The sequence below is a fragment of the Eucyclogobius newberryi genome, unplaced genomic scaffold (assembly GCF_026437365.1).
Source record: "Eucyclogobius newberryi isolate DKJ021-1_F unplaced genomic scaffold, fEucNew1.0.hap1 SCAF_3, whole genome shotgun sequence".
Classification (NCBI taxonomy): Eukaryota; Metazoa; Chordata; class Actinopteri; order Gobiiformes; family Gobiidae; genus Eucyclogobius; species Eucyclogobius newberryi.
In genome coordinates, this window is record NW_027315945.1 from 43,065,726 (window position 1) to 43,091,278 (window position 25,553).

General features: G+C 51.5%; 1 protein-coding gene across 3 annotated transcripts in view; it reads left to right on the forward strand.

Moving 5' to 3' along the window:
* LOC140373760 (rho guanine nucleotide exchange factor 2-like) overlaps nt 1-25,553 on the forward strand; it is an 89,302-nt gene that overhangs the window by 43,639 nt on the left and 20,110 nt on the right. For 2 of the 3 annotated variants that reach the window (XM_072460406.1, XM_072460407.1), the window contains exons 10-15: nt 1,005-1,122; nt 1,366-1,611; nt 10,763-10,839; nt 11,719-11,891; nt 24,056-24,123; nt 24,215-24,412. In XM_072460406.1, coding sequence (XP_072316507.1) covers nt 1,005-1,122; nt 1,366-1,611; nt 10,763-10,839; nt 11,719-11,891; nt 24,056-24,123; nt 24,215-24,412 — 880 coding nt within the window. The remainder of the gene's footprint in view (nt 1-1,004; nt 1,123-1,365; nt 1,612-10,762; nt 10,840-11,718; nt 11,892-24,055; nt 24,124-24,214; nt 24,413-25,553) is intronic. The other variant, XM_072460408.1, reaches the window with a different exon arrangement.

The window sequence follows — 25,553 nt, forward strand, 5'->3', positions numbered from 1 at the left end:
CTTCACTTACCCTAACCCTGCAGCAGTTCATCCGGGTACGACACACTTCACTTACCCTAACCCTGCAGCAGTTCATCCGGGTACGACACACTTCACTTACCCTAACCCTGCAGCAGTTCATTCGGGTACGACACACTTCACTTACCCTAACCCTGCAGCAGTTCATCCGGGTACGACACACTTCACTTACCCTAACCCTGCAGCAGTTCATCCGGGTACGACACACTTCACTTACCCTAACCCTGCAGCAGTTCATCCGGGTACGACACACTTCACTTACCCTAACCCTGCAGCAGTTCATTCGGGTACGACACACTTCACTTACCCTAACCCTGCAGCAGTTCATCCGGGTACGACACACTTCACTTACCCTAACCCTGCAGCAGTTCATTCGGGTACGACACACTTCACTTACCCTAACCCTGCAGCAGTTCATCCGGGTACGACACACTTCACTTACCCTAACCCTGCAGCAGTTCATCCGGGTACGACACACTTCACTTACCCTAACCCTGCAGCAGTTCATCCGGGTACGACACACTTCACTTACCCTAACCCTGCAGCAGTTCATTCGGGTACGACACACTTCACTTACCCTAACCCTGCAGCAGTTCATCCGGGTACGACACACTTCACTTACCCTAACCCTGCAGCAGTTCATCCGGGTACGACACACTTCACTTACCCTAACCCTGCAGCAGTTCATCCGGGTACGACACACTTTTCACTTATTCACTTATTTTTTATGACATTATGATAATCATCATTTTTCAGTAATAGTCAATAATCGTGAGTTTTATAGAAGTCATTTTAATTGAATATATTTCTAAAATAGCTTTTCTAATCTCCAAATCCACGCTTGACCTTGAGCTTGACCTTGAGCTTGACTTTGAGCTTGACCTTGAGCTTGACCTTGAGCTTGACCTTGAGCTTGTATATATATGAATCTTTGTTATAATTCATTGATTAACAAGCTCTTACTTCCTGTTTCCCATGATGCTCAGCGTGTAAGTCGTGGGCCGCTGTTGCGTCGTCATGGCGTCCCAGAATGCACTCTGCTGGTCACACAACGCATCACCAAGTATCCAGTCCTTCTGCAGAGGATCCTGGACTGTACCAAGGGTCAGTCAGATGCCCTCCCAATCTGTCTCTGCTCCTGTCTCGTCTCACGTCTCGTCTCACGTCTCTGTCTCGTCTCTGTCCTTACGTCTCTGTCTCGTCTCTGTCCTCACGTCTCTTGTCTCTGTCTCGTCTCTGTCCTCACGTCTCTTGTCTCGTCTCTGTCCTCACGTATCTGTCTGGTCTCTGTCCTCATGTCTCTTGTCTCTATCTGGTCTCTGTCCTCACGTCTCACGTCTCTTTCAGGAGACCCTGAGGAGGCGTCCGTTCTGTCCAAAGCTCTGAAGCTCCTCAAAGATCTTCTGAGTTCCATCGACCGTGAGGTTCTGGAGCTGGAACGCAGCCGGAGACTTCAGGAGATCCAGAACCGTTTGGATCCACGCGCAGAGGCCCGAGTGCGGGGCGGAGTCTTCAGGTCCGGAGAGTTGCACCGGCGGCGTCTGCTCCACGAGGGGGCGCTGCAGTGGAGGGTGCAGGGCTCGCGCATGAAAGGTCAGATGCCCTCCCGCCCCTGTGTGTCCTTCATGAGAAGCTCAGGATACAAACGCTTTAAACCATAGTTATGGTTCTGACCGCCAGAGGCGGGGCCCAGCGGGGCCTTCAGCGGGGCCCAGCGGGGCCCAGCGGGGCCTTCAGCGGGGCCCAGCGGGGCCTTCAGCGGGGCCTTCACCGGGGCCTTCAGCGGGGTGCAAGGGGCCTTCAGCGGGGCCTTCAGTGGGGCCTTCAGCGGGGCCCAGCGGGGCCTTCACCGGGGCCTTCAGCGGGGCCCAGCGGGGCCCAGCGGGGCCCAGCGGGGCCTTCAGCGGGGCCCAGCGGGGCCTTCAGCGGGGCCTTCACCGGGGCCCAGCGGGGCCTTCACCGGGGCCTTCAGCGGGGTGCAAGGGGCCTTCAGCGGGGCCTTCAGTGGGGCCTTCAGCGGGGCCTTCAGCGAGGCCTTCACCGGGGCCTTCAGCGGGGTGCAAGGGGCCTTCAGCGGGGCCTTCAGCGGGGCCCAGGGGGCCTTCAGCGGGGCCTTCAGTGGGGCCTTCAGCACTGGATATGACACATATCAACAATGTCCCGAGGGACCCCATAGGACAGTACAAAATGTGAGATAAGACACGCCTACCTTACGAGGAGGAGGGGTGCGGTCTCAGGATCCCCTCTAGTGGATTGGGGACTGTCACATTGACTCTATAGAATCAGTCCAGGAGGCATCTATGGGCCCTCCGCTCATGGCCCCCAGGAGGTGGACAGGCTTCTGGTCGAGGGGCATCTGGAGGCTGACGCTTCTCAAGGGCCTCGACCACCCATCAGGCAATCTCAAGGGCCTCGACCACCCATCAGGCAATCTCAAGGGCCTCGACCACCCATCAGGCAATCTCAAGGGCCTCGACCACCCATCAGGCAATCTCAAGGGCTTCGACCACCCATCAGGCAATCTCAAGGGCCTCGACCACCCATCAGGCAATTTCAAGGGCCTCGACCACCCATCAGGCAATCTCAAGGGCCTCGACCACCCATCAGGCAAGACGCTGTTTAGAATGCGCTTGACCTTTTCTTGGGCCATCATCGCACACAAAGAGGCAATCTGACTTCTGAACAGGTGTCGTGGCTCTTATGTTCACCTCCAGGGCCCGGACCGGGCAGAGTGTGTTACCAGGGGCCCCAGTGTCAAACCCAATGGAAGGATTCTGAATTGGTAGTGACGTCCTGGAAATGCAAAGCTCAGAAACTGCTGGTGGCACGATGTGATTGGAACATGTGCCTCCATGAGGTCTTTGGAAGTGAACCAACATCTCTCTCTCTCGGGTTTTTAAAAACACATTGAAACCTGGAAGGTCCAGTCTTCTTTGGCTCGAGGAAATACCGGGAGTAATGGCCCCCTGGATGTTGCAGTGGGTCCACAGGCACTATTGCCCCCTTGTCCAGTAAAATAGATCTCTCCTGAGTCAGTGGCAGGGCCATGGCAGGGTCAGGCCTGGTAACCCCGGGAGACAGTGTACAACACCCAGACGTCTGTGGTCTGCGCAGCCCAGTATTCCAACCGTTTTTGGCCCCTGGGGGGCCTGGGAGGGCGCTGGATGGGCTGGGTTGAATAAGGTGGTCCCAAGACTGGAGTCCGGGCCACCCTCTTCCGATCAAAGGGCTGTCCTCCCCGTGGACGCGTGGTGGTTGTATGGGCCAACGGGGCAACAGCCTGAGTGCCGAACGCAGGCGGGCCACCACGAGACCGACCAACTGGCTCCTAGTCCGGCTCGCTTGTGCAGTGCGTTCTAACGCCTCAAGCGCAGCTGCCCCAAAGAGCTCTCCCGTGACAACTGGAACGTTCCTTAACGTCCTCTTACACGGTTCTGTGAGGAGAGACAGGGCCAACCACACCTGTCGACGAGCCTGCGTCAGAGTGGACTACACGCGACCGAGTTTCCTGGACATCAGAGCAAACGCGTGCAGAGACGCATCAAGCATTCCCTCGGTTCATCCACATTCGACTTCACCTGTGCAGTGGAAAGAGCGAGCAGCAGGTGGGAAAGGGAGTTCCCCGTCCTACCCATCCTCGCCCCGCATCGTATGCCGGGCACAAGAGTTCATCGGTGATCCGACATTGAGGATTCGCGCACGTCGGGTTAGACCTAAGGCGCTCCTCCGGGAGACGATCAGTGAGGCAATTGGCCCAACAGGCGGCATCCTCACCTCGTCTTCTCTCCTCACCTCGTCTTCTCTCCTCACCTCGTCTTCTCTCCTCACCTCGTCTTCTCTCCTCACCTCGTCTTCTCTCCTCACCTCGTCTTCTCTCCTCACCTCGTCTTCTCTCCTCACCTCGTCTTCTCTCCTCACCTCGTCTTCTCTCCTCACCTCGTGTTCTCTCCTCACCTCGTGCTCTCTCCTCACCTCGTGCTCTCTCCTCACCTCGTCTTCTCTCCTCACCTCGTGTTCTCTCCTCACCTCGTCTTCTCTCCTCACCTCGTCTTCTCTCCTCACCTCGTGCTCTCTCCTCACCTCGTCTTCTCTCCTCACCTCGTGCTCTCTCCTCACCTCGTCTTCTCTCCTCACCTCGTGCTCTCTCCTCACCTCGTCTTCTCTCCTCACCTCGTGCTCTCACCTTGTGTTCTCTCCTCACCTCGTCTTCTCTCCTCACCTCGTGCTCTCTCCTCACCTCGTGTTCTCTCCTCACCTCGTGTTCTCTCCTCACCTCGTGTTCTCTCCTCACCTCGTGCTCTCTCCTCACCTCGTCTTCTCTCCTCACCTTGTGCTCTCTCCTCACCTCGTGCTCTCTCCTCACTTCGTGCTCTCTCCTCACCTCGTCTTCTCTCCTCACCTCGTGTTCTCTCCTCACCTCGTGTTCTCTCCTCACCTCGTGCTCTCTCCTCACCTCGTCTTCTCTCCTCACCTCGTGCTCTCTCCTCACCTCGTCTTCTCTCCTCACCTCGTGCTCTCTCCTCACCTCGTGTTCTCTCCTCACCTCGTGTTCTCTCCTCACCCCGTACTCTCTCCTCACCTCGTGCTCTGTGTTCTCTCCTCACCTCGTGTTCTCTCCTCACCTCGTGCTCTCTCCTCACCTCGTGTTCTCTCCTCACCTCGTGTTCTGTGTTCTCTCCTCACCTTGTGTTCTCTCCTCACCTCGTGTTCTCTCCTCACCTCGTGCTCTCTCCTCACCTCGTGTTCTCTCCTCACCTCGTGTTCTGTGTTCTCTCCTCACCTCGTCTTCTCTCCTCACCTCGTCTTCTCTCCTCACCTCGTGCTCTCTCCTCACCTTGTGCTCTCTCCTCACCTCGTCTTCTCTCCTCACCTCGTGCTCTCTCCTCACCTCGTCTTCTCTCCTCACCTCGTGCTCTCTCCTCACCCCGTGTTCTCTCCTCACCTCGTGCTCTCTCCTCACCTCGTCTTCTCTCCTCACCTCGTCTTCTCCCCTCACCTCGTCTTCTCTCCTCACCTCGTCTTCTCTCCTCACCTCGTGTTCTCTCCTCACCTCGTGCTCTCTCCTCACCTCGTGTTCTCTCCTCACCTCGTGCTCTCTCCTCACCTCGTCTTCTCTCCTCACCTCGTCTTCTCTCCTCACCTCGTCTTCTCTCCTCACCTCGTCTTCTCTCCTCACCTCGTGCTCTCTCCTCACCTCGTCTTCTCTCCTCATCTCGTCTTCTCCCCTCACCTCGTCTTCTCTCCTCACCTCGTGCTCTCTCCTCACCTCGTCTTCTCTCCTCACCTCGTGCTCTCACCTTGTGTTCTCTCCTCACCTCGTGTTCTCTCCTCACCTCGTGTTCTCTCCTCACCTCGTGCTCTCTCCTCACCTCGTGCTCTCTCCTCACCTCGTGTTCTCTCCTCACCTCGTGTTCTCTCCTCACCTCGTGCTCTCTCCTCACCTCGTCTTCTCTCCTCACCTTGTGCTCTCTCCTCACCTCGTGCTCTCTCCTCACGTCGTGTTCTCTCCTCACCTCGTCTTCTCTCCTCACCTCGTGTTCTCTCCTCACCTCGTGTTCTCTCCTCACCTCGTGCTCTCTCCTCACCTCGTCTTCTCTCCTCACCTCGTGCTCTCTCCTCACCTCGTGTTCTCTCCTCACCTCGTGTTCTCTCCTCACCCCGTACTCTCTCCTCACCTCGTGCTCTGTGTTCTCTCCTCACCTCGTGTTCTCTCCTCACCTCGTGCTCTCTCCTCACCTCGTGTTCTGTGTTCTCTCCTCACCTTGTGTTCTCTCCTCACCTCGTGTTCTCTCCTCACCTCGTGCTCTCTCCTCACCTCGTGCTCTCTCCTCACCTCGTGTTCTGTGTTCTCTCCTCACCTTGTGTTCTCTCCTCACCTCGTGCTCTCTCCTCACCTCGTCTTCTCTCCTCACCTCGTGCTCTCTCCTCACCTCGTGCTCTCTCCTCACCTCGTGCTCTGTGTTCTCTCCTCACCTCGTGTTCTCTCCTCACCTCGTGCTCTCTCCTCACCTCGTGTTCTGTGTTCTCTCCTCACCTTGTGTTCTCTCCTCACCTCGTGTTCTCTCCTCACCTCGTCTTCTCTCCTCACCTCGTCTTCTCTCCTCACCTCGTCTTCTCTCCTCACCTCGTGCTCTCTCCTCACCTTGTGCTCTCTCCTCACCTCGTCTTCTCTCCTCACCTCGTCTTCTCTCCTCACCTCGTGCTCTCTCCTCACCTCGTGCTCTCTCCTCACCTCGTCTTCTCTCCTCACCTCGTGCTCTTACCTCGTGCTCTCTCCTCACCTCGTCTTCTCTCCTCACCTCGTGCTCTTACCTCGTGCTCTCTCCTCACCTCGTCTTCTCTCCTCACCTCGTGCTCTCTCCTCACCTCGTCTTCTCTCCTCACCTCGTGCTCTCTCCTCACCCCGTGTTCTCTCCTCACCTCGTGCTCTCTCCTCACCTCGTGCTCTCTCCTCACCTCGTCTTCTCTCCTCACCTCGTCTTCTCTCCTCACCTCGTGTTCTCTCCTCACCTCGTGCTCTCTCCTCACCTCGTGTTCTCTCCTCACCTCGTGCTCTCTCCTCACCTCGTCTTCTCTCCTCACCTCGTCTTCTCTCCTCACCTCGTCTTCTCTCCTCACCTCGTCTTCTCTCCTCACCTCGTGCTCTCTCCTCACCTCGTCTTCTCTCCTCACCTCGTCTTCTCTCCTCACCTCGTGTTCTCTCCTCACCTCGTGCTCTCTCCTCACCTCGTGTTCTCTCCTCACCTCGTCTTCTCTCCTCACCTCGTCTTCTCTCCTCACCTCGTCTTCTCTCCTCACCTCGTGTTCTCTCCTCACCTCGTGCTCTCTCCTCACCTCGTGTTCTCTCCTCACCTCGTGCTCTCTCCTCACCTCGTCTTCTCTCCTCACCTCGTCTTCTCTCCTCACCTCGTCTTCTCTCCTCACCTCGTCTTCTCTCCTCACCTCGTGCTCTCTCCTCACCTCGTCTTCTCTCCTCACCTCGTCTTCTCTCCTCACCTCGTCTTCTCTCCTCACCTCGTGCTCTCTCCTCACCTCATGCTCTCTCCTCACCTCGTCTTCTCTCCTCACCTCGTGTTCTCGCCTCACCTCGTCTTCTCTCCTCACCTCGTCTTCTCTCCTCACCTCGTGTTCTCTCCTCACCTCGTGTTCTCTCCTCACCTCGTGTTCTCTCCTCACCTCGTCTTCTCTCCTCACCTCGTGCTCTCTCCTCACCTCGTGTTCTCTCCTCACCTCGTCTTCTCTCCTCACCTCGTGCTCTCTCCTCACCTCGTCTTCTCTCCTCACCTCGTGTTCTCTCCTCACCTCGTGTTCTCTCCTCACCTCGTGTTCTCTCCTCACCTCGTCTTCTCTCCTCACCTCATGCTCTCTCCTCACCTCGTCTTCTCTCCTCACCTCGTCTTCTCTCCTCACCTCGTGCTCTCTCCTCACCTCGTGCTCTCACCTCGTGCTCTCTCCTCACCTCGTCTTCTCTCCTCACCTCGTGCTCTTACCTCGTGCTCTCTCCTCACCTCGTCTTCTCTCCTCACCCCGTGTTCTCTCCTCACCCCGTGTTCTCTCCTCACCTCGTGCTCTCTCCTCACCTCGTGCTCTCTCCTCACCTCGTGCTCTCTCCTCACCTCGTTCTCTCTCCTCACCTCGTCTTCTCTCCTCACCTCGTCTTCTCCCCTCACCTCGTCTTCTCTCCTCACCTCGTCTTCTCTCCTCACCTCGTGTTCTCTCCTCACCTCGTGCTCTCTCCTCACCTCGTGCTCTCTCCTCACCTCGTGCTCTCTCCTCACCTCGTGCTCTCTCCTCACCTCGTCTTCTCTCCTCACCTCGTCTTCTCTCCTCACCTCGTGCTCTCTCCTCACCTCGTCTTCTCTCCTCACCTCGTGCTCTCTCCTCACCTCGTCTTCTCTCCTCACCTCGTGCTCTCTCCTCACCTCGTCTTCTCTCCTCACCTCGTCTTCTCTCCTCACCTCGTGCTCTCTCCTCACCTCGTGTTCTGTGTTCTCTCCTCACCTTGTGTTCTCTCCTCACCTCGTGCTCTCTCCTCACCTCGTCTTCTCTCCTCACCTCGTGCTCTCTCCTCACCTCGTGCTCTCTCCTCACCTCGTGCTCTGTGTTCTCTCCTCACCTCGTGTTCTCTCCTCACCTCGTGCTCTCTCCTCACCTCGTGTTCTGTGTTCTCTCCTCACCTTGTGTTCTCTCCTCACCTCGTGTTCTCTCCTCACCTCGTCTTCTCTCCTCACCTCGTCTTCTCTCCTCACCTCGTGCTCTCTCCTCACCTTGTGCTCTCTCCTCACCTCGTCTTCTCTCCTCACCTCGTGCTCTCTCCTCACCTTGTGCTCTCTCCTCACCTCGTCTTCTCTCCTCACCTCGTGCTCTCTCCTCACCTCGTCTTCTCTCCTCACCTCGTGCTCTTACCTCGTGCTCTCTCCTCACCTCGTCTTCTCTCCTCACCTCGTGCTCTTACCTCGTGCTCTCTCCTCACCTCGTCTTCTCTCCTCACCTCGTGCTCTCTCCTCACCTCGTCTTCTCTCCTCACCTCGTGCTCTCTCCTCACCCCGTGTTCTCTCCTCACCTCGTGCTCTCTCCTCACCTCGTGCTCTCTCCTCACCTCGTGCTCTCTCCTCACCTCGTCTTCTCTCCTCACCTCGTCTTCTCTCCTCACCTCGTGTTCTCTCCTCACCTCGTGCTCTCTCCTCACCTCGTGTTCTCTCCTCACCTCGTGCTCTCTCCTCACCTCGTCTTCTCTCCTCACCTCGTCTTCTCTCCTCACCTCGTCTTCTCTCCTCACCTCGTCTTCTCTCCTCACCTCGTGCTCTCTCCTCACCTCGTCTTCTCTCCTCACCTCGTCTTCTCTCCTCACCTCGTGTTCTCTCCTCACCTCGTGCTCTCTCCTCACCTCGTGTTCTCTCCTCACCTCGTCTTCTCTCCTCACCTCGTCTTCTCTCCTCACCTCGTCTTCTCTCCTCACCTCGTGTTCTCTCCTCACCTCGTGCTCTCTCCTCACCTCGTGTTCTCTCCTCACCTCGTGCTCTCTCCTCACCTCGTCTTCTCTCCTCACCTCGTCTTCTCTCCTCACCTCGTCTTCTCTCCTCACCTCGTCTTCTCTCCTCACCTCGTGCTCTCTCCTCACCTCGTCTTCTCTCCTCACCTCGTCTTCTCTCCTCACCTCGTCTTCTCTCCTCACCTCGTGCTCTCTCCTCACCTCATGCTCTCTCCTCACCTCGTCTTCTCTCCTCACCTTGTGCTCTCTCCTCACCTCGTCTTCTCTCCTCACCTCGTGTTCTCTCCTCACCTCGTGTTCTCTCCTCACCTCGTCTTCTCTCCTCACCTCGTCTTCTCTCCTCACCTCGTGTTCTCTCCTCACCTCGTGTTCTCTCCTCACCTCGTGTTCTCTCCTCACCTCGTCTTCTCTCCTCACCTCGTGCTCTCTCCTCACCTTGTGTTCTCTCCTCACCTCGTCTTCTCTCCTCACCTCGTGCTCTCTCCTCACCTCGTCTTCTCTCCTCACCTCGTGTTCTCTCCTCACCTCGTGTTCTCTCCTCACCTCGTCTTCTCTCCTCACCTCATGCTCTCTCCTCACCTCGTCTTCTCTCCTCACCTCGTCTTCTCTCCTCACCTCGTGCTCTCTCCTCACCTCGTGCTCTCACCTCGTGCTCTCTCCTCACCTCGTCTTCTCTCCTCACCTCGTGCTCTTACCTCGTGCTCTCTCCTCACCTCGTCTTCTCTCCTCACCCCGTGTTCTCTCCTCACCCCGTGTTCTCTCCTCACCTCGTGCTCTCTCCTCACCTCGTGCTCTCTCCTCACCTCGTGCTCTCTCCTCACCTCGTTCTCTCTCCTCACCTCGTCTTCTCTCCTCACCTCGTCTTCTCCCCTCACCTCGTCTTCTCTCCTCACCTCGTGTTCTCTCCTCACCTCGTGCTCTCTCCTCACCTCGTGTTCTCTCCTCACCTCGTGCTCTCTCCTCACCTCGTGCTCTCTCCTCACCTCGTCTTCTCTCCTCACCTCGTCTTCTCTCCTCACCTCGTGCTCTCTCCTCACCTCGTCTTCTCTCCTCACCTCGTGCTCTCTCCTCACCTCGTCTTCTCTCCTCACCTCGTCTTCTCTCCTCACCTCACACTGGGCTCTGCGCTACTCTTGTAACTCTCTCTGATTGGTCAGTGCAATCACGTGGTACGGAAACTTGGGCCGCACGTCGCTGGAGAGCTAAAGGCTAAAGGCTAAAGGCTAACATGCGACATGCGACACTGAGCAGCTCCTATTGACTTGAATGGGCGGCCATCTTGGCTGCTGGGGGCTTGCTATATAGCCTCACAGTGAGGTCACAGTGAGGTCACAGTGAGGTCACAGTGAGGTCACAGTGAGGTCACAGTGAGGTCACAGTGAGGTCACAGTGAGGTCACAGTGAGGTCAGAAGGGATGAAATAGAACCGTTTTAGATGAACTGAAATCAGAACGATTTAAAATATAAGCAACAATTAAGTAGAAATGTAGTTTGCATTTCTATTGTGTGTTTTGTGTGTGTTTCACATGTGTTTTGTGTGTTTCACATGTGTTTTGTGTGTTTCACATGTGTTTTGTGTGTGTTTCACATGTGTTTTGTGTGTTTCACATGTGTTTTGTGTTTCACATGTGTTTTGTGTGTTTCACATGTGTTTTGTGTGTGTTTCACATGTGTTTTGTGTGTTTCACATGTGTTTTGTGTGTTTCACATGTGTTTTGTGTGTTTCACATGTGTTTTGTGTGTTGTTTTCAGAAGTCCGTGTGCTGCTCATGAACGACGTCTTGGTTTTTCTTCAGGACAAAGACCAAAAGTTCACCTTTGCTTCTCTCGTGAGTGAATTTAACCCAGCTTCATCTTTCAGTTCCTGCAGATTCTGTTTGTGTCTGTTTAGGCTGTTGTTCTTTAGTTGTTTTGTCGATTAATCGGTGCTCGTGGGGCACCAGGTGGTGCTCGTGGGGCACCGGGTGCTCGTGGGGCACCAGGTGCCTGAGGGGCACCAGCCAGGTTATTTGTGCAGCAGCACTGTTCCTTTTGCAATGAAAGCCTTAGCCTACTGTAGGCCTACTCTGGCTTTAGTTCTTTTTCAGTTCAAAGCTAACGAGGACTCGAGTGTCTCTGTCTCGGGTCGAGCAGCTCCAGGCCACAGTTTAAACTGAGGCAGAGACATCAGGGGCTCAGCTGGGACCGGGTTAGACCCTACATACATGTGTTTGTTTGTTCAGGATAAGTCCCCGGTGGTCTCTCTCACCCTATTGTTTGTTTGTTTGTTTGTTTGTTTGTTGAGGATAAGTCCCCGGTGGTCTCTCACCCTGTGGTTTGTTTGTTTGTTTGTTCAGGATAAGTCCCCGGTGGTCTCTCACCCTGTGGTTTGTTTGTTTGTTTGTTCAGGATAAGTCCCCGGTGGTCTCTCTCACCCTGTTGTTTCTTTGTTTGTTTGTTTGTTCAGGATAAGTCCCCGGTGGTCTCTCTCACCCTGTTGTTTGTTTGTTTGTTTGTTCAGGATAAGTCCCCGGTGGTCTCTCTCACCCTGTTGTTTGTTTGTTTGTTTGTTCAGGATAAGTCCCTGGTGGTCTCTCTCACCCTGTTGTTTGTTTGTTTGTTTGTTCAGGATAAGTCCCCGGTGGTCTCTCTCACCCTGTTGTTTGTTTGTTCAGGATAAGTCCCTGGTGGTCTCTCTCACCCTGTTGTTTGTTTGTTTGTTTGTTCAGGATAAGTCCCCGGTGGTCTCTCTCACTGGACTCATCGTCAGAGACATTGCAAATCAGGAGAAGGGTTTGTACCTGATCAGCGACTGCACTCCACCTGAGATGTACGAACTGCACACGAGCTCCAAAGAGGAACGCAAGACCTGGATCAACAAGATCCAGCAGACCGCACTCACGTAATAAACCAGGACTATAACAGGACTATTACAGGACTATTACAGGACTATAACAGGACTGTTACAGGACTATTACAGGACTATTACAGGACTATAACAGGACTGTTACAGGACTGTTACAGGACTATTACAGGACTATTACAGGACTGTTACAGGACTGTTACAGGACTATTACAGGACTATTACAGGACTATAACAGGACTGTTACAGGACTGTTACAGGACTATTACAGGACTATTACAGGACTGTTACAGGACTGTTACAGGACTGTTACAGGACTATTACAGGACTATTACAGGACTATAACAGGACTGTTACAGGACTGTTACAGGACTATTACAGGACTATTACAGGACTGTTACAGGACTGTTACAGGACTGTTACAGGACTATTACAGGACTATTACAGGACTGTTACAGGACTATTACAGGACTATTACAGGACTATAACAGGACTGTTACGGGACTGTTACGGGACTGTTACGGGACTATTACAGGACTATTACGGGACTATTACAGGACTATAACAGGACTGTTACAGGACTATAACAGGACTGTTACAGGACTGTTACAGGACTATTACAGGACTATTACAGGACTATAACAGGACTGTTACGGGACTGTTACGGGACTGTTACAGGACTGTTACAGGACTGTTACAGGACTATTACGGGACTGTTACGGGACTATTACGGGACTGTTACGGGACTGTTACGGGACTGTTACAGGACTATTACAGGACTATTACAGGACTATTACAGGACTGTAACAGGACTGTAACAGGACTATTACAGGACTGTTACAGGACTATAACAGGACTGTTACAGGACTATTACGGGACTATTACAGGACTATTACAGGACTGTTACAGGACTGTTACAGGACTATTACGGGACTGTTACGGGACTATTACGGGACTGTTACGGGACTGTTACGGGACTGTTACAGGACTATTACAGGACTATTACAGGACTATTACAGGACTATTACAGGACTGTAACAGGACTGTAACAGGACTATTACAGGACTGTTACAGGACTATAACAGGACTGTTACAGGACTGTTACAGGAATATAACAGGACTATTACAGGACTGTTACAGGACTATTACAGGACTGTTACAGGACTATTACAGGACTGTTACAGGACTATTACAGGACTATTACAGGACTATAACAGGACTGTTACGGGACTGTTACAGGACTGTTACGGGACTGTTACGGGACTGTTACAGGACTGTTACAGGACTGTTACAGGACTATTACGGGACTGTTACGGGACTATTACGGGACTGTTACGGGACTATTACGGGACTGTTACGGGACTATTACGGGACTGTTACGGGACTGTTACGGGACTGTTACAGGACTATTACAGGACTATTACGGGACTATTACGGGACTGTTACGGGACTATTACGGGACTGTTACAGGACTATTACAGGACTATAACAGGACTATTACAGGACTATTACAGGACTGTTACAGGACTGTTACAGGACTGTTACAGGACTATTACAGGACTGTTACAGGACTGTTACAGGACTATAACAGGACTGTTACAGGACTGTTAGAGGACTATTACAGGACTATTACAGGACTATTACAGGACTATTACAGGACTATAACAGAACTATTACAGGACTATTACAGGACTGTTACAGGACTATTACAGGACTATTACAGGACTGTTACAGGACTATTACAGGACTATTACAGGACTATAACAGGACTGTTACGGGACTGTTACGGGACTGTTACAGGACTGTTACAGGACTGTTACGGGACTATTACGGGACTGTTACGGGACTATTACGGGACTGTTACGGGACTGTTACGGGACTGTTACAGGACTATTACAGGACTATTACAGGACTATTACAGGACTGTAACAGGACTGTAACAGGACTATTACAGGACTGTTACAGGACTATAACGGGACTGTTACGGGACTATTACGGGACTATTACAGGACTATTACAGGACTGTTACAGGACTGTTACGGGACTATTACGGGACTGTTACGGGACTGTTACGGGACTGTTACGGGACTGTTACGGGACTGTTACAGGACTATTGCAGGACTATTACAGGACTATTACAGGACTATTACAGGACTGTAACAGGACTGTAACAGGACTATTACAGGACTGTTACAGGACTATAACAGGACTATTACAGGACTGTTACAGGACTATAACAGGACTGTTACAGGACTGTTACAGGACTGTTACAGGACTGTTACAGGAATATAACAGGACTATTACAGGACTGTTACAGGACTATTACAGGAATATAACAGGACTATTACAGGACTGTTACAGGACTATTACAGGACTGTTACAGGACTATTACAGGACTGTTACAGGACTATTACAGGACTGTTACAGGACTATTACAGGACTATTACAGGACTATAACAGGACTGTTACGGGACTGTTACAGGACTGTTACGGGACTGTTACGGGACTGTTACAGGACTGTTACAGGACTGTTACAGGACTATTACGGGACTGTTACGGGACTATTACGGGACTGTTACAGGACTATTACGGGACTGTTACGGGACTATTACGGGACTGTTACGGGACTGTTACGGGACTGTTACAGGACTATTACGGGACTATTACAGGACTATTACAGGACTGTAACAGGACTGTAACAGGACTATTACAGGACTGTTACAGGACTATAACAGGACTGTTACAGGACTATTACGGGACTATTACAGGACTATTACAGGACTATTACAGGACTATTACAGGACTATTACAGGACTATTACAGGACTGTTACAGGACTATTACAGGACTATTACAGGACTGTTACAGGACTGTTACAGGACGATTGCAGAACTATTGCAGGACCATTACAGGACTATTACAGGACTATTACAGGACTATTACAGGACTATAACAGGACTATAACAGGAATAAAAACAGGACTATTACAGGACTGTTACAGGACTGTTACAGGAATATAACAGGACTATTACGGGACTATAACGGGGCCTATAACAGGACTATAACAGGACTATTACAGGACTATTACGGGACTGTTACGGGACTGTTACGGGACTATTACGGGACTGTTACGGGACTGTTACAGGACTATTACAGGACTATTACAGGACTGTTACAGGACTGTTACAGGACTATTACAGGACTATTACAGGACTATAACAGGACTATAACAGGAATAAAAACAGGACTGTTACAGGACTGTTACAGGAATATAACAGGACTATTACAGGACTATTACAGGACTGTTACGGGACTGTTACGGGACTGTTACGGGACTATTACGGGACTGTTACGGGACTATTACAGGACTATTACAGGACTATTACAGGACTATAACAGGACTGTTACAGGACTGTTACAGGACTATAACAGGACTATTACAGGACTATTACAGGACTATTACAGGACTATTACAGAACTATTACAGGACTGTTACAGGACTGTTACAGGACTGTTACAGGACTATAACAGGAATACAACAGGACTATAACAGGACTATTACAGAACTATAACAGGACTGTTACAGGACTATAACAGGACTATTACAGGACTATTACAGAACTATTACAGGACTATTACAGGACTGTTACAGGACTATAACAGGACTATTACAGAACTATAACAGGACTGTTACAGGACTATTACAGGACTATTACAGGACTATTACAGAACTATAACAGGACTGTTACAGGACTATTACAGGACTATAACAGGACTATTACAGAACTATTACAGGACTGTTACAGGACTGTTACAGGACTGTTACAGGACTGTTACAGGGCTATTACAGGACTGTTACAGGACTATTACAGGACTGTAACAGGGCTATTACAGGACTGTTACAGGACTGTTACAGGACTATTACAGGACTGTTACAGGACTGTTACAGGACTATTACAGGACTATTACAGGACTGTTACAGGACTATTACAGGACTGTTACAGGACTGTTACAGGACTGTTAAAGGACTGTTACAGGACTGTTATAGGACTGTTACGGGACTATTACGGGACTATTACGGGACTATTGCGGGACTGTTACGGGACTATTACGGGACTACTACGGGACTATTACCGGACTGTTACAGGACTATTACAGGACTGTTACAGGACTGTTAGAGGACTATTACAGGACTATTACAGGACTATTACAGGACTATTACAGGACTATAACAGAACTATTACAGGACTATTACAGGACTGTTACAGGACTATTACAGGACTGTTACAGGACTATTACAGGACTGTTACAGGACTATTACAGGACTATTACAGGACTGTTACAGGACTGTTACAGGACTATTACAGGACTGTTACAGGACTGTTACAGGACTGTTACAGGACTATTACAGGACTGTTACAGGACTGTTACAGGACGATTTCAGAACTATTGCAGGACCATTACAGGACTATTACAGGACTATTACAGGACTATTACAGGACTATAACAGGACTATAACAGGAATAAAAACAGGACTATTACAGGACTGTTACAGGACTGTTACAGGAATATAACAGGACTATTACGGGACTATAACGGGGCCTATAACAGGACTATAACAGGACTATTACGGGACTATTACGGGACTGTTACGGGACTGTTACGGGACTGTTACAGGACTATTACGGGACTATTACAGGACTGTTACATGACTGTTACAGGACTATTACAGGACTATTACAGGACTATAACAGGACTATAACAGGAATAAAAACAGGACTATTACGGGACTGTTACGGGACTGTTACGGGACTATTACGGGACTGTTACAGGACTATTACAGGACTATTACAGGACTATAACAGGACTGTTACAGGACTGTTACAGGACTGTTACAGGACTATAACAGGACTATTACAGGACTATTACAGGACTATTACAGAACTATTACAGGACTGTTACAGGACTATAACAGGAATACAACAGGACTATAACAGAACTATAACAGGACTGTTACAGGACTATAACAGGACTATTACAGGACTATTACAGAACTATTACAGGACTATTACAGGACTGTTACAGGACTATTACAGGACTGTTACAGGACTATTACAGGACTATTACAGAACTATAACAGGACTGTTACAGGACTATTACAGGACTATTACAGGACTATTACAGAACTATAACAGGACTGTTACAGGACTGTTACAGGACTATAACAGGAATACAACAGGACTATAACAGGACTATTACAGGACTGTTACAGGACTATTACAGGACTATTACAGGACTATTACAGGACTATTACAGAACTATAACAGGACTGTTACAGGACTGTTACAGGACTATAACAGGACTATTACAGGACTATTACAGGACTATTACAGAACTATTACAGAACTATTACAGGACTGTTACAGGACTATAACAGGAATACAACAGGACTATTACAGAACTATAACAGGACTGTTACAGGACTATAACAGGACTATTACAGGACTATTACAGAACTATTACAGGACTATTACAGGACTGTTACAGGATTGTTACAGGACTATTACAGGACTGTTACAGGACTATTACAGGACTATTACAGAACTATAACAGGACTGTTACAGGACTATTACAGGACTATTACAGGACTATTACAGAACTATAACAGGACTGTTACAGGACTGTTACAGGACTATTACAGAACTATAACAGGACTGTTACAGGACTATTACAGGACTATTACAGAACTATAACAGGACTGTTACAGGACTATTACAGGACTATTACAGAACTATTACAGGACTGTTACAGGACTGTTACAGGACTGTTACAGGACTGTTACAGGACTATTACAGGACTATTACAGGACTATTACAGGACTGTTACAGGACTATTACAGGACTGTTACAAACAGGACTGTTACAGGACTGTTACAGGACTGTTACAGGACTGTTACAGGACTATTACAGGACTATTACAGGACTATAACAGGACTATTACAGAACTATTACAGGACTGTTACAGGACTGTTACAGGACTGTTACAGGACTATTACAGGACTGTTACAGGACTATTACAGGACTATTACAGAACTATAACAGGACTGTTACAGGACTATTACAGGACTATTACAGGACTATTACAGGACTATTACAGGACTATTACAGGACTGTTACAGGACTATTACAGGACTGTTACAGGACTATTACAGGACTGTTACAGGACTATTACAGGACTATTACAGAACTATAACAGGACTGTTACAGGACTATTACAGGACTATTACAGGACTATTACAGGACTATAACAGGACTATTACAGGACTATTACAGAACTATTACAGGACTATTACAGGACTGTTACAGGACTGTTACAGGACCGTTACAGGACTATTACAGGACTATTACAGGACTATTACAGGACTATAACAGGACTGTTAAGATAAGATAATCCTTTAATGTCCCACAGGGACATGTGGTTGTTGCAGTAGAAACAGGAGGAAAAGGACAGATTATAGGACGTTTCAAAAACACTCTTAATAGAAGAAAACTCTTATGAACAAAACAAAAAACTCTTATTAACAAAAACTCCTCTGATATCTTAATAGGGAATGGAGGGGGGAAAATAAAATAAAATAGATAAAAATAAAAAGATAAAAATAAGATAATAAAATAATGATAATAGAATAAAATAAAAATATAATAAAGTAAAAATTGCTAGCAAAAGACTAGGTAATACTATTAGCAGGTAAGTAAACCAAATAAAAACAAAATAGAACTCTCTTATTTACAGGTACTGCACATGTTCAGGGTTAGCAGTGTTTGTTGTAGAGTCTTAACCTGTTACATCCTCCTGTGGCCGGCGACCATTTTCTAAATCTCAAATATTCTCTTACATCATCACTTTTATTTCCGTGGTCAATACCATACGTTATACATCATTTTAAAGCTTATTTTCTCAACAAAACGAATATGTCATTGATTTACATTGAATAATTTGCCCCAAGAAGCAATTGCCAATAGTTTGTGAGAAAGTCTCAACTTTTACAAACGCATGTCCTGTTTGCTGTTTATGACGGAGGAAACGTCTTTAATTCTGTACATCCTTGTGCTCAGTCTGTCCGTAAGGAATCATTGAAAAACAATATACACTTGTATTTTTCCTGAAGTTATCCGATTTCGAGATATTGTCAAGTAAACAAACTTTTCTTCGTTTCTCGCCGGACGAGAATGCGCTTGTCCGGCGCATTTCTCCGTCCATAACAAATGACCTGTTTAACCTATAAAATAATGTTGGATATCCTTCTTTTCTTCAGACTGTTTCCTACAGAATGAGACCATCCACCAATTTTTCTGTCCACGGGTTTGTTTGCTACAGCCTCCGCAAAAAAAAATGCGCTGCTTGTGACGCACATGGATTAGTCTGTTTACATCTAAATAGCGCCGCATGCTAGTGACGTAGCAGACTTTGAATGACATATTATTCTAGCCAATAAGATTAGCTTTCGAAAGAGGGGCGGGACAAAGGGCTTATTGACACAGAATCTTCTGTATTCTCGTGCGTAAGGCTCCGGGAAGGCTGTAAAGAGCCAGATTTCTCGGCAGGATTTTGCGCATAACGTTTTCTGATTTTATTAGCCTTTTGGACGTGCATTTTGTTAGCTATATGTATTATTATACCAATAAAAATATAAAATAAAAATATTATATATATATATATTTTTTTTTTTTTTTAACCTCTATATGGGAAATTCATGGGTAAACTCATATTTACACATTTTCACATATTTTTTTTTTAGCAGTTATAATTGCTATTAGTGGCCTACAAAACATCAAAATGTATGTTTTATGATCATAGAGGAGCTAAAATTGTAATAAAACAGTTTGGCACAGTTGGCACATATTTGGATCACTTGTTCCGAATATACTTTTTGATACAAAAAGGTCAACAGCACCAAAATGCCTGTTCCTAGAGATGTGAAACTTTACACAGTTGTTGTCAACAAGATAAACATCATGTACAGTGAACAGCATAAACACAATGAAGTCTGTCATGCTCAGGACCATTACAAATTAACAATATTCAGGCGAGACTAAAAAAGGATGTTTTGTTTATGTTTGGGCCTCTGTAGTGTAAGTTCTGAAGCCCTAACAGTGTTCATCTGCACATCTGCAGAAACTAGAAGGCCTAAGCTTTCCCATGATGCATCACACTCACATGTGGAACATAAGATCCTCTTTTAATAAGCAATGACATTTGGGTCTGACCAGTGTGCACAGGGAGAGAAAAGGTGGATGGAAACAGGTTAACTATTTCAGGACTGTTACTGACACTCCCCCATCACCCCCCCTCACCCTGACACTCCCCCATCACCCCCTCACCCTGACACTCCCCCATCACCCCCCTCACCCTGACACTCCCCCATCACCCCCCTCACCCTGACACTCCCCCATCACCCCCCCTCACCCTGACACTCCCCATCACCCCCCTCACCCTGACACTCCCCCATCACCCCCCTCACCCTGACACTCCCCCATCACCCCCTCACCCTGACACTCCCCCATCACCCCCCCTCACCCTGACACTCCCCATCACCCCCCTCACCCTGACACTCCCCCATCACCCCCCCTCACCCTGACACTCCCCCATCACCCCCCCTCACCCTGACACTCCCCCATCACCCCCCCTCACCCTGACACTCCCCCATCACCCCCCTCACCCTGACACTCCCCCATCACCCCCCCTCACCCTGACACTCCCCCATCACCCCCCTCACCCTGACACTCCCCCATCACCCCCCTCACCCTGACACTCCCCCATCACCCCCCCTCACCCTGACACTCCCCCATCACCCCCCCTCACCCTGACACTCCCCCATCACCCCCCCTCACCCTGACACTCCCCCTTCACCCCCCCTCACCCTGACACTCCCCCATCACCCCCCTCACCCTGACACTCCCCCATCACCCCCCCTCACCCTGACACTCCCCCATCACCCCCCTCACCCTGACACTCCCCATCACCCCCCTCACCCTGACACTCCCCCATCACCCCCCTCACCCTGACACTCCCCCATCACCCCCCCTCACCCTGACACTCCCCCATCACCCCCCTCACCCTGACACTCCCCCATCACCCCCCCTCACCCTGACACTCCCCCATCACCCCCCTCACCCTGACACTCCCCCATCACCCCCCCTCACCCTGACACTCCCCCATCACCCCCCTCACCCTGAAACTCCCCCATCACCCCCCTCACCCTGACACTCCCCCATCACCCCCCCTCACCCTGACACTCCCCCATCACCCCCCCTCACCCTGACACTCCCCCATCACCCCCCTCACCCTGACACTCCCCCATCACTCCCCCATCACCCCCCTCACCCTGACACTCCCCCATCACCCCCCTCACCCTGACACTCCCCCATCACCCCCCTCACCCTGACACTCCCCCATCACCCCCCTCACCCTGACACTCCCCCATCACCCCCCCTCACCCTGACACTCCCCCATCACCCCCCTCACCCTGACACTCCCCCATCACCCCCCCTCACCCTGACACTCCCCCATCACCCCCCTCACCCTGACACTCCCCCTTCACCTCCCCTCACCCTGACACTCCCCATCACCCCCCCTCACCCTGACACTCCCCCATCACCCCCCTCACCCTGACACTCCCCCATCACCCCCCCTCACCCTGACACTCCCCCATCACCCCCCCTCACCCTGACACTCCCCCATCACCCCCCCTCACCCTGACACTCCCCCATCACCCCCCTCACCCTGACACTCCCCATCACCCCCCTCACCCTGACACTCCCCATCACCCCCCTCACCCTGACACTCCCCCATCACCCCCCCTCACCCTGACACTCCCCCATCACCCCCCTCACCCTGACACTCCCCCATCACCCCCCCTCACCCTGACACTCCCCCATCACCCCCCCTCACCCTGACACTCCCCCATCACCCCCCCTCACCCTGACACTCCCCCATCACCCCCCTCACCCTGACACTCCCCCATCACCCCCCTCACCCTGACACTCCCCCATCACCCCCCCTCACCCTGACACTCCCCATCACCCCCCTCACCCTGACACTCCCCCATCACCCCCCTCACCCTGACACTCCCCCATCACCCCCCTCACCCTGACACTCCCCCATCACCCCCCTCACCCTGACACTCCCCCATCACCCCCCCTCACCCTGACACTCCCCCATCACCCCCCTCACCCTGACACTCCCCCATCACCCCCCCTCACCCTGACACTCCCCCATCACCCCCCTCACCCTGACACTCCCCCTTCACCCCCCCTCACCCTGACACTCCCCCATCACCCCCCTCACCCTGACACTCCCCCTTCACCCCCCCTCACCCTGACACTCCCCCATCACCCCCCCTCACCCTGACACTCCCCCATCACCCCCCCTCACCCTGACACTCCCCCATCACCCCCCCTCACCCTGACACTCCCCCTTCACCCCCCCTCACCCTGACACTCCCCATCACCCCCCCTCACCCTGACACTCCCCCATCACCCCCCTCACCCTGACACTCCCCCATCACCCCCCCTCACCCTGACACTCCCCCATCACCCCCCTCACCCTGACACTCCCCCATCACCCCCCTCACCCTGACACTCCCCATCACCCCCCTCACCCTGACACTCCCCCATCACCCCCCTCACCCTGACACTCCCCCATCACCCCCCCTCACCCTGACACTCCCCCATCACCCCCCTCACCCTGACACTCCCCCATCACCCCCCTCACCCTGACACTCCCCCATCACCCCCCCTCACCCTGACACTCCCCCTTCACCCCCCCTCACCCTGACACTCCCCCATCACCCCCCCTCACCCTGACACTCCCCCTTCACCCCCCCTCACCCTGACACTCCCCCATCACCCCCCCTCACCCTGACACTCCCCCATCACCCCCCTCACCCTGACACTCCCCATCACCCCCCTCACCATGACACTCCCCATCACCCCCCTCACCCTGACACTCCCCCATCACCCCCCCTCACCCTGACACTCCCCCATCACCCCCCCTCACCATGACACTCCCCATCACCCCCCCTCACCCTGACACTCCCCCATCACCCCCCCTCACCCTGACACTCCCCCATCACCCCCCCTCACCCTGACACTCCCCCATCACCCCCCTCACCCTGACACTCCCCCATCACCCCCCTCACCCTGACACTCCCCCTTCACCCCCCCTCACTCTGACACTCCCCCATCACCCCCCCTCACCCTGACACTCCCCCATCACCCCCCTCACCCTGACACTCCCCATCACCCCCCTCACCCTGACACTCCCCATCACCCCCCTCACCCTGACACTCCCCATCACCCCCCTCACCCTGACACTCCCCATCACCCCCCTCACCCTGACACTCCCCATCACCCCCCTCACCCTGACACTCCCCATCACCCCCCTCACCCTGACACTCCCCATCACCCCCCCTCACCCTGACACTCCCCCATCACCCCCCCTCACCCTGACACTCCCCCATCACCCCCCTCACCCTGACACTCCCCCATCACCCCCCCTCACCCTGACACTCCCCCATCACCCCCCCTCACCCTGACACTCCCCCATCACCCCCCCTCACCCTGACACTCCCCCTTCACCCCCCCTCACCCTGACACTCCCCCATCACCCCCCTCACCCTGACACTCCCCCATCACCCCCCCTCACCATGACACTCCCCATCACCCCCCTCACCCTGACACTCCCCCATCACCCCCCCTCACCCTGACACTCCCCCATCACCCCCCCTCACCCTGACACTCCCCCTTCACCCCCCCTCACCCTGACACTCCCCCATCACCCCCCCTCACCCTGACACTCCCCCATCACCCCCCTCACCCTGACACTCCCCATCACCCCCCTCACCCTGACACTCCCCCATCACCCCCCCTCACCCTGACACTCCCCCTTCACCCCCCCTCACCCTGACACTCCCCCATCACCCCCCCTCACCCTGACACTCCCCCATCACCCCCCCTCACCCTGACACTCCCCCTTCACCCCCCCTCACCCTGACACTCCCCCATCACCCCCCCTCACTCTGACACTCCCCATCACCCCCCCTCACCCTGACACTCCCCCATCACCCCCCCTCACTCTGACACTCCCCCATCACCCCCCCTGGATCGTCGTGGTGACGTGTCGCTGATGGTTGTGTGTTTGCAGTTGTCCGTCTCGAGCCGACTTTCCGCTGATCGAAACTGAAGACAAAGCTCTGCTGCGACGCCTGCGAGGTCTGAGGCCCTGAGCTCTGATTGGCTCTTTCTCCTCTGCCCTCTTCTCTGATTGGCTGACATTTCTCTCCTCTCCTTTGATTGGCTGTAGCGGAGATCCAGCAGAAAGACCGTGAGGTTCTGGAGCTGCTTCAGGAAAGACTGACTCTGTTCTCAGACCTGGTCCAAGCCACAAGTCCGGACCCGGATCCCGAGAGACCAAAGACAGACTTCAGCCGACGCCTTTTCCGCTCCGACTCTGGCCCCGCCCCTCAGGCTGAGCCGCTGCTCAACAGCGCCATCTGTGAAGGTAAAGTGCCACTGCATTTGCCACTTTCATCAAATATGTGTTTCCTCAACAGTTTGAGAGAGATTCTGAGCCTCAGAGTCCAGGAGCTCCCCTGGGGGGCGCTATACCCTCATTATATCCACATTATATCCTCATTATACCCTCATTATACCCTCATTATATCCTTATTATATCCTCATTATACCCTCATTATATCCTCATTATACCCTCATTATATCCTCATTATATCCTCATTATATCCTCATTATACCCTCATTATACCCTCATTATATCCTCATTATATCCTCATTATATCCTCATTATACCCTCATTATACCCTCATTATACCCTCATTATATCCTCATTATATCCTCATTATATCCTCATTATACCCTCATTATATCCTCATTATACCCTCATTATACCCTCATTATATCCTCATTATACCCTCATTATATCCTCATTATACCCTCATTATACCCTCATTATATCCTCATTATACCCTCATTATACCCTCATTATATCCTCATTATATCCTCATTATATCCTCATTATACCCTCATTATATCCTCATTATATCCTCATTATATCCTCATTATATCCTCATTATATCCTCATTATATCCTCATTATACCCTCATTATATCCTCATTATATCCTCATTATACCCTCATTATATCCTCATTATACCCTCATTATACCCTCATTATATCCTCATTATACCCTCATTATACCCTCATTATATCCTCATTATATCCACATTATACCCTCATTATATCCCCATTATTGTGTCTGTCGTGTGTCTGTCGTGTGTCTGTTGTGTGTCTGTTGTGTGTCTGTTGTGGTTCTGTTGTGTGTCTGTTGTGTGTCTGTTGTGTGTCTGTTGTGGTTCTGTTGTGTGTCTGTTGTGTGTCTGTTGTGTGTCTGTTGTGTGTCTGTTGTGGTTCTGTTGTGTGTCTGTTGTGTGTCTGTTGTGTGTCTGTTGTGGTTCTGTTGTGTGTCTGTTGTGTGTCTGTTGTGTGTCTGTCGTGTGTCTGTTGTGTGTCTGTTGTGTGTCTGTCGTGTGTCTGATGTGTCTGTCGTGTGTCTGTCGTGTGTCTGTTGTGTGTCTGTTGTGTGTCTGTTGTGGTTCTGTTGTGTGTCTGTTGTGGTTCTGTCGTGTG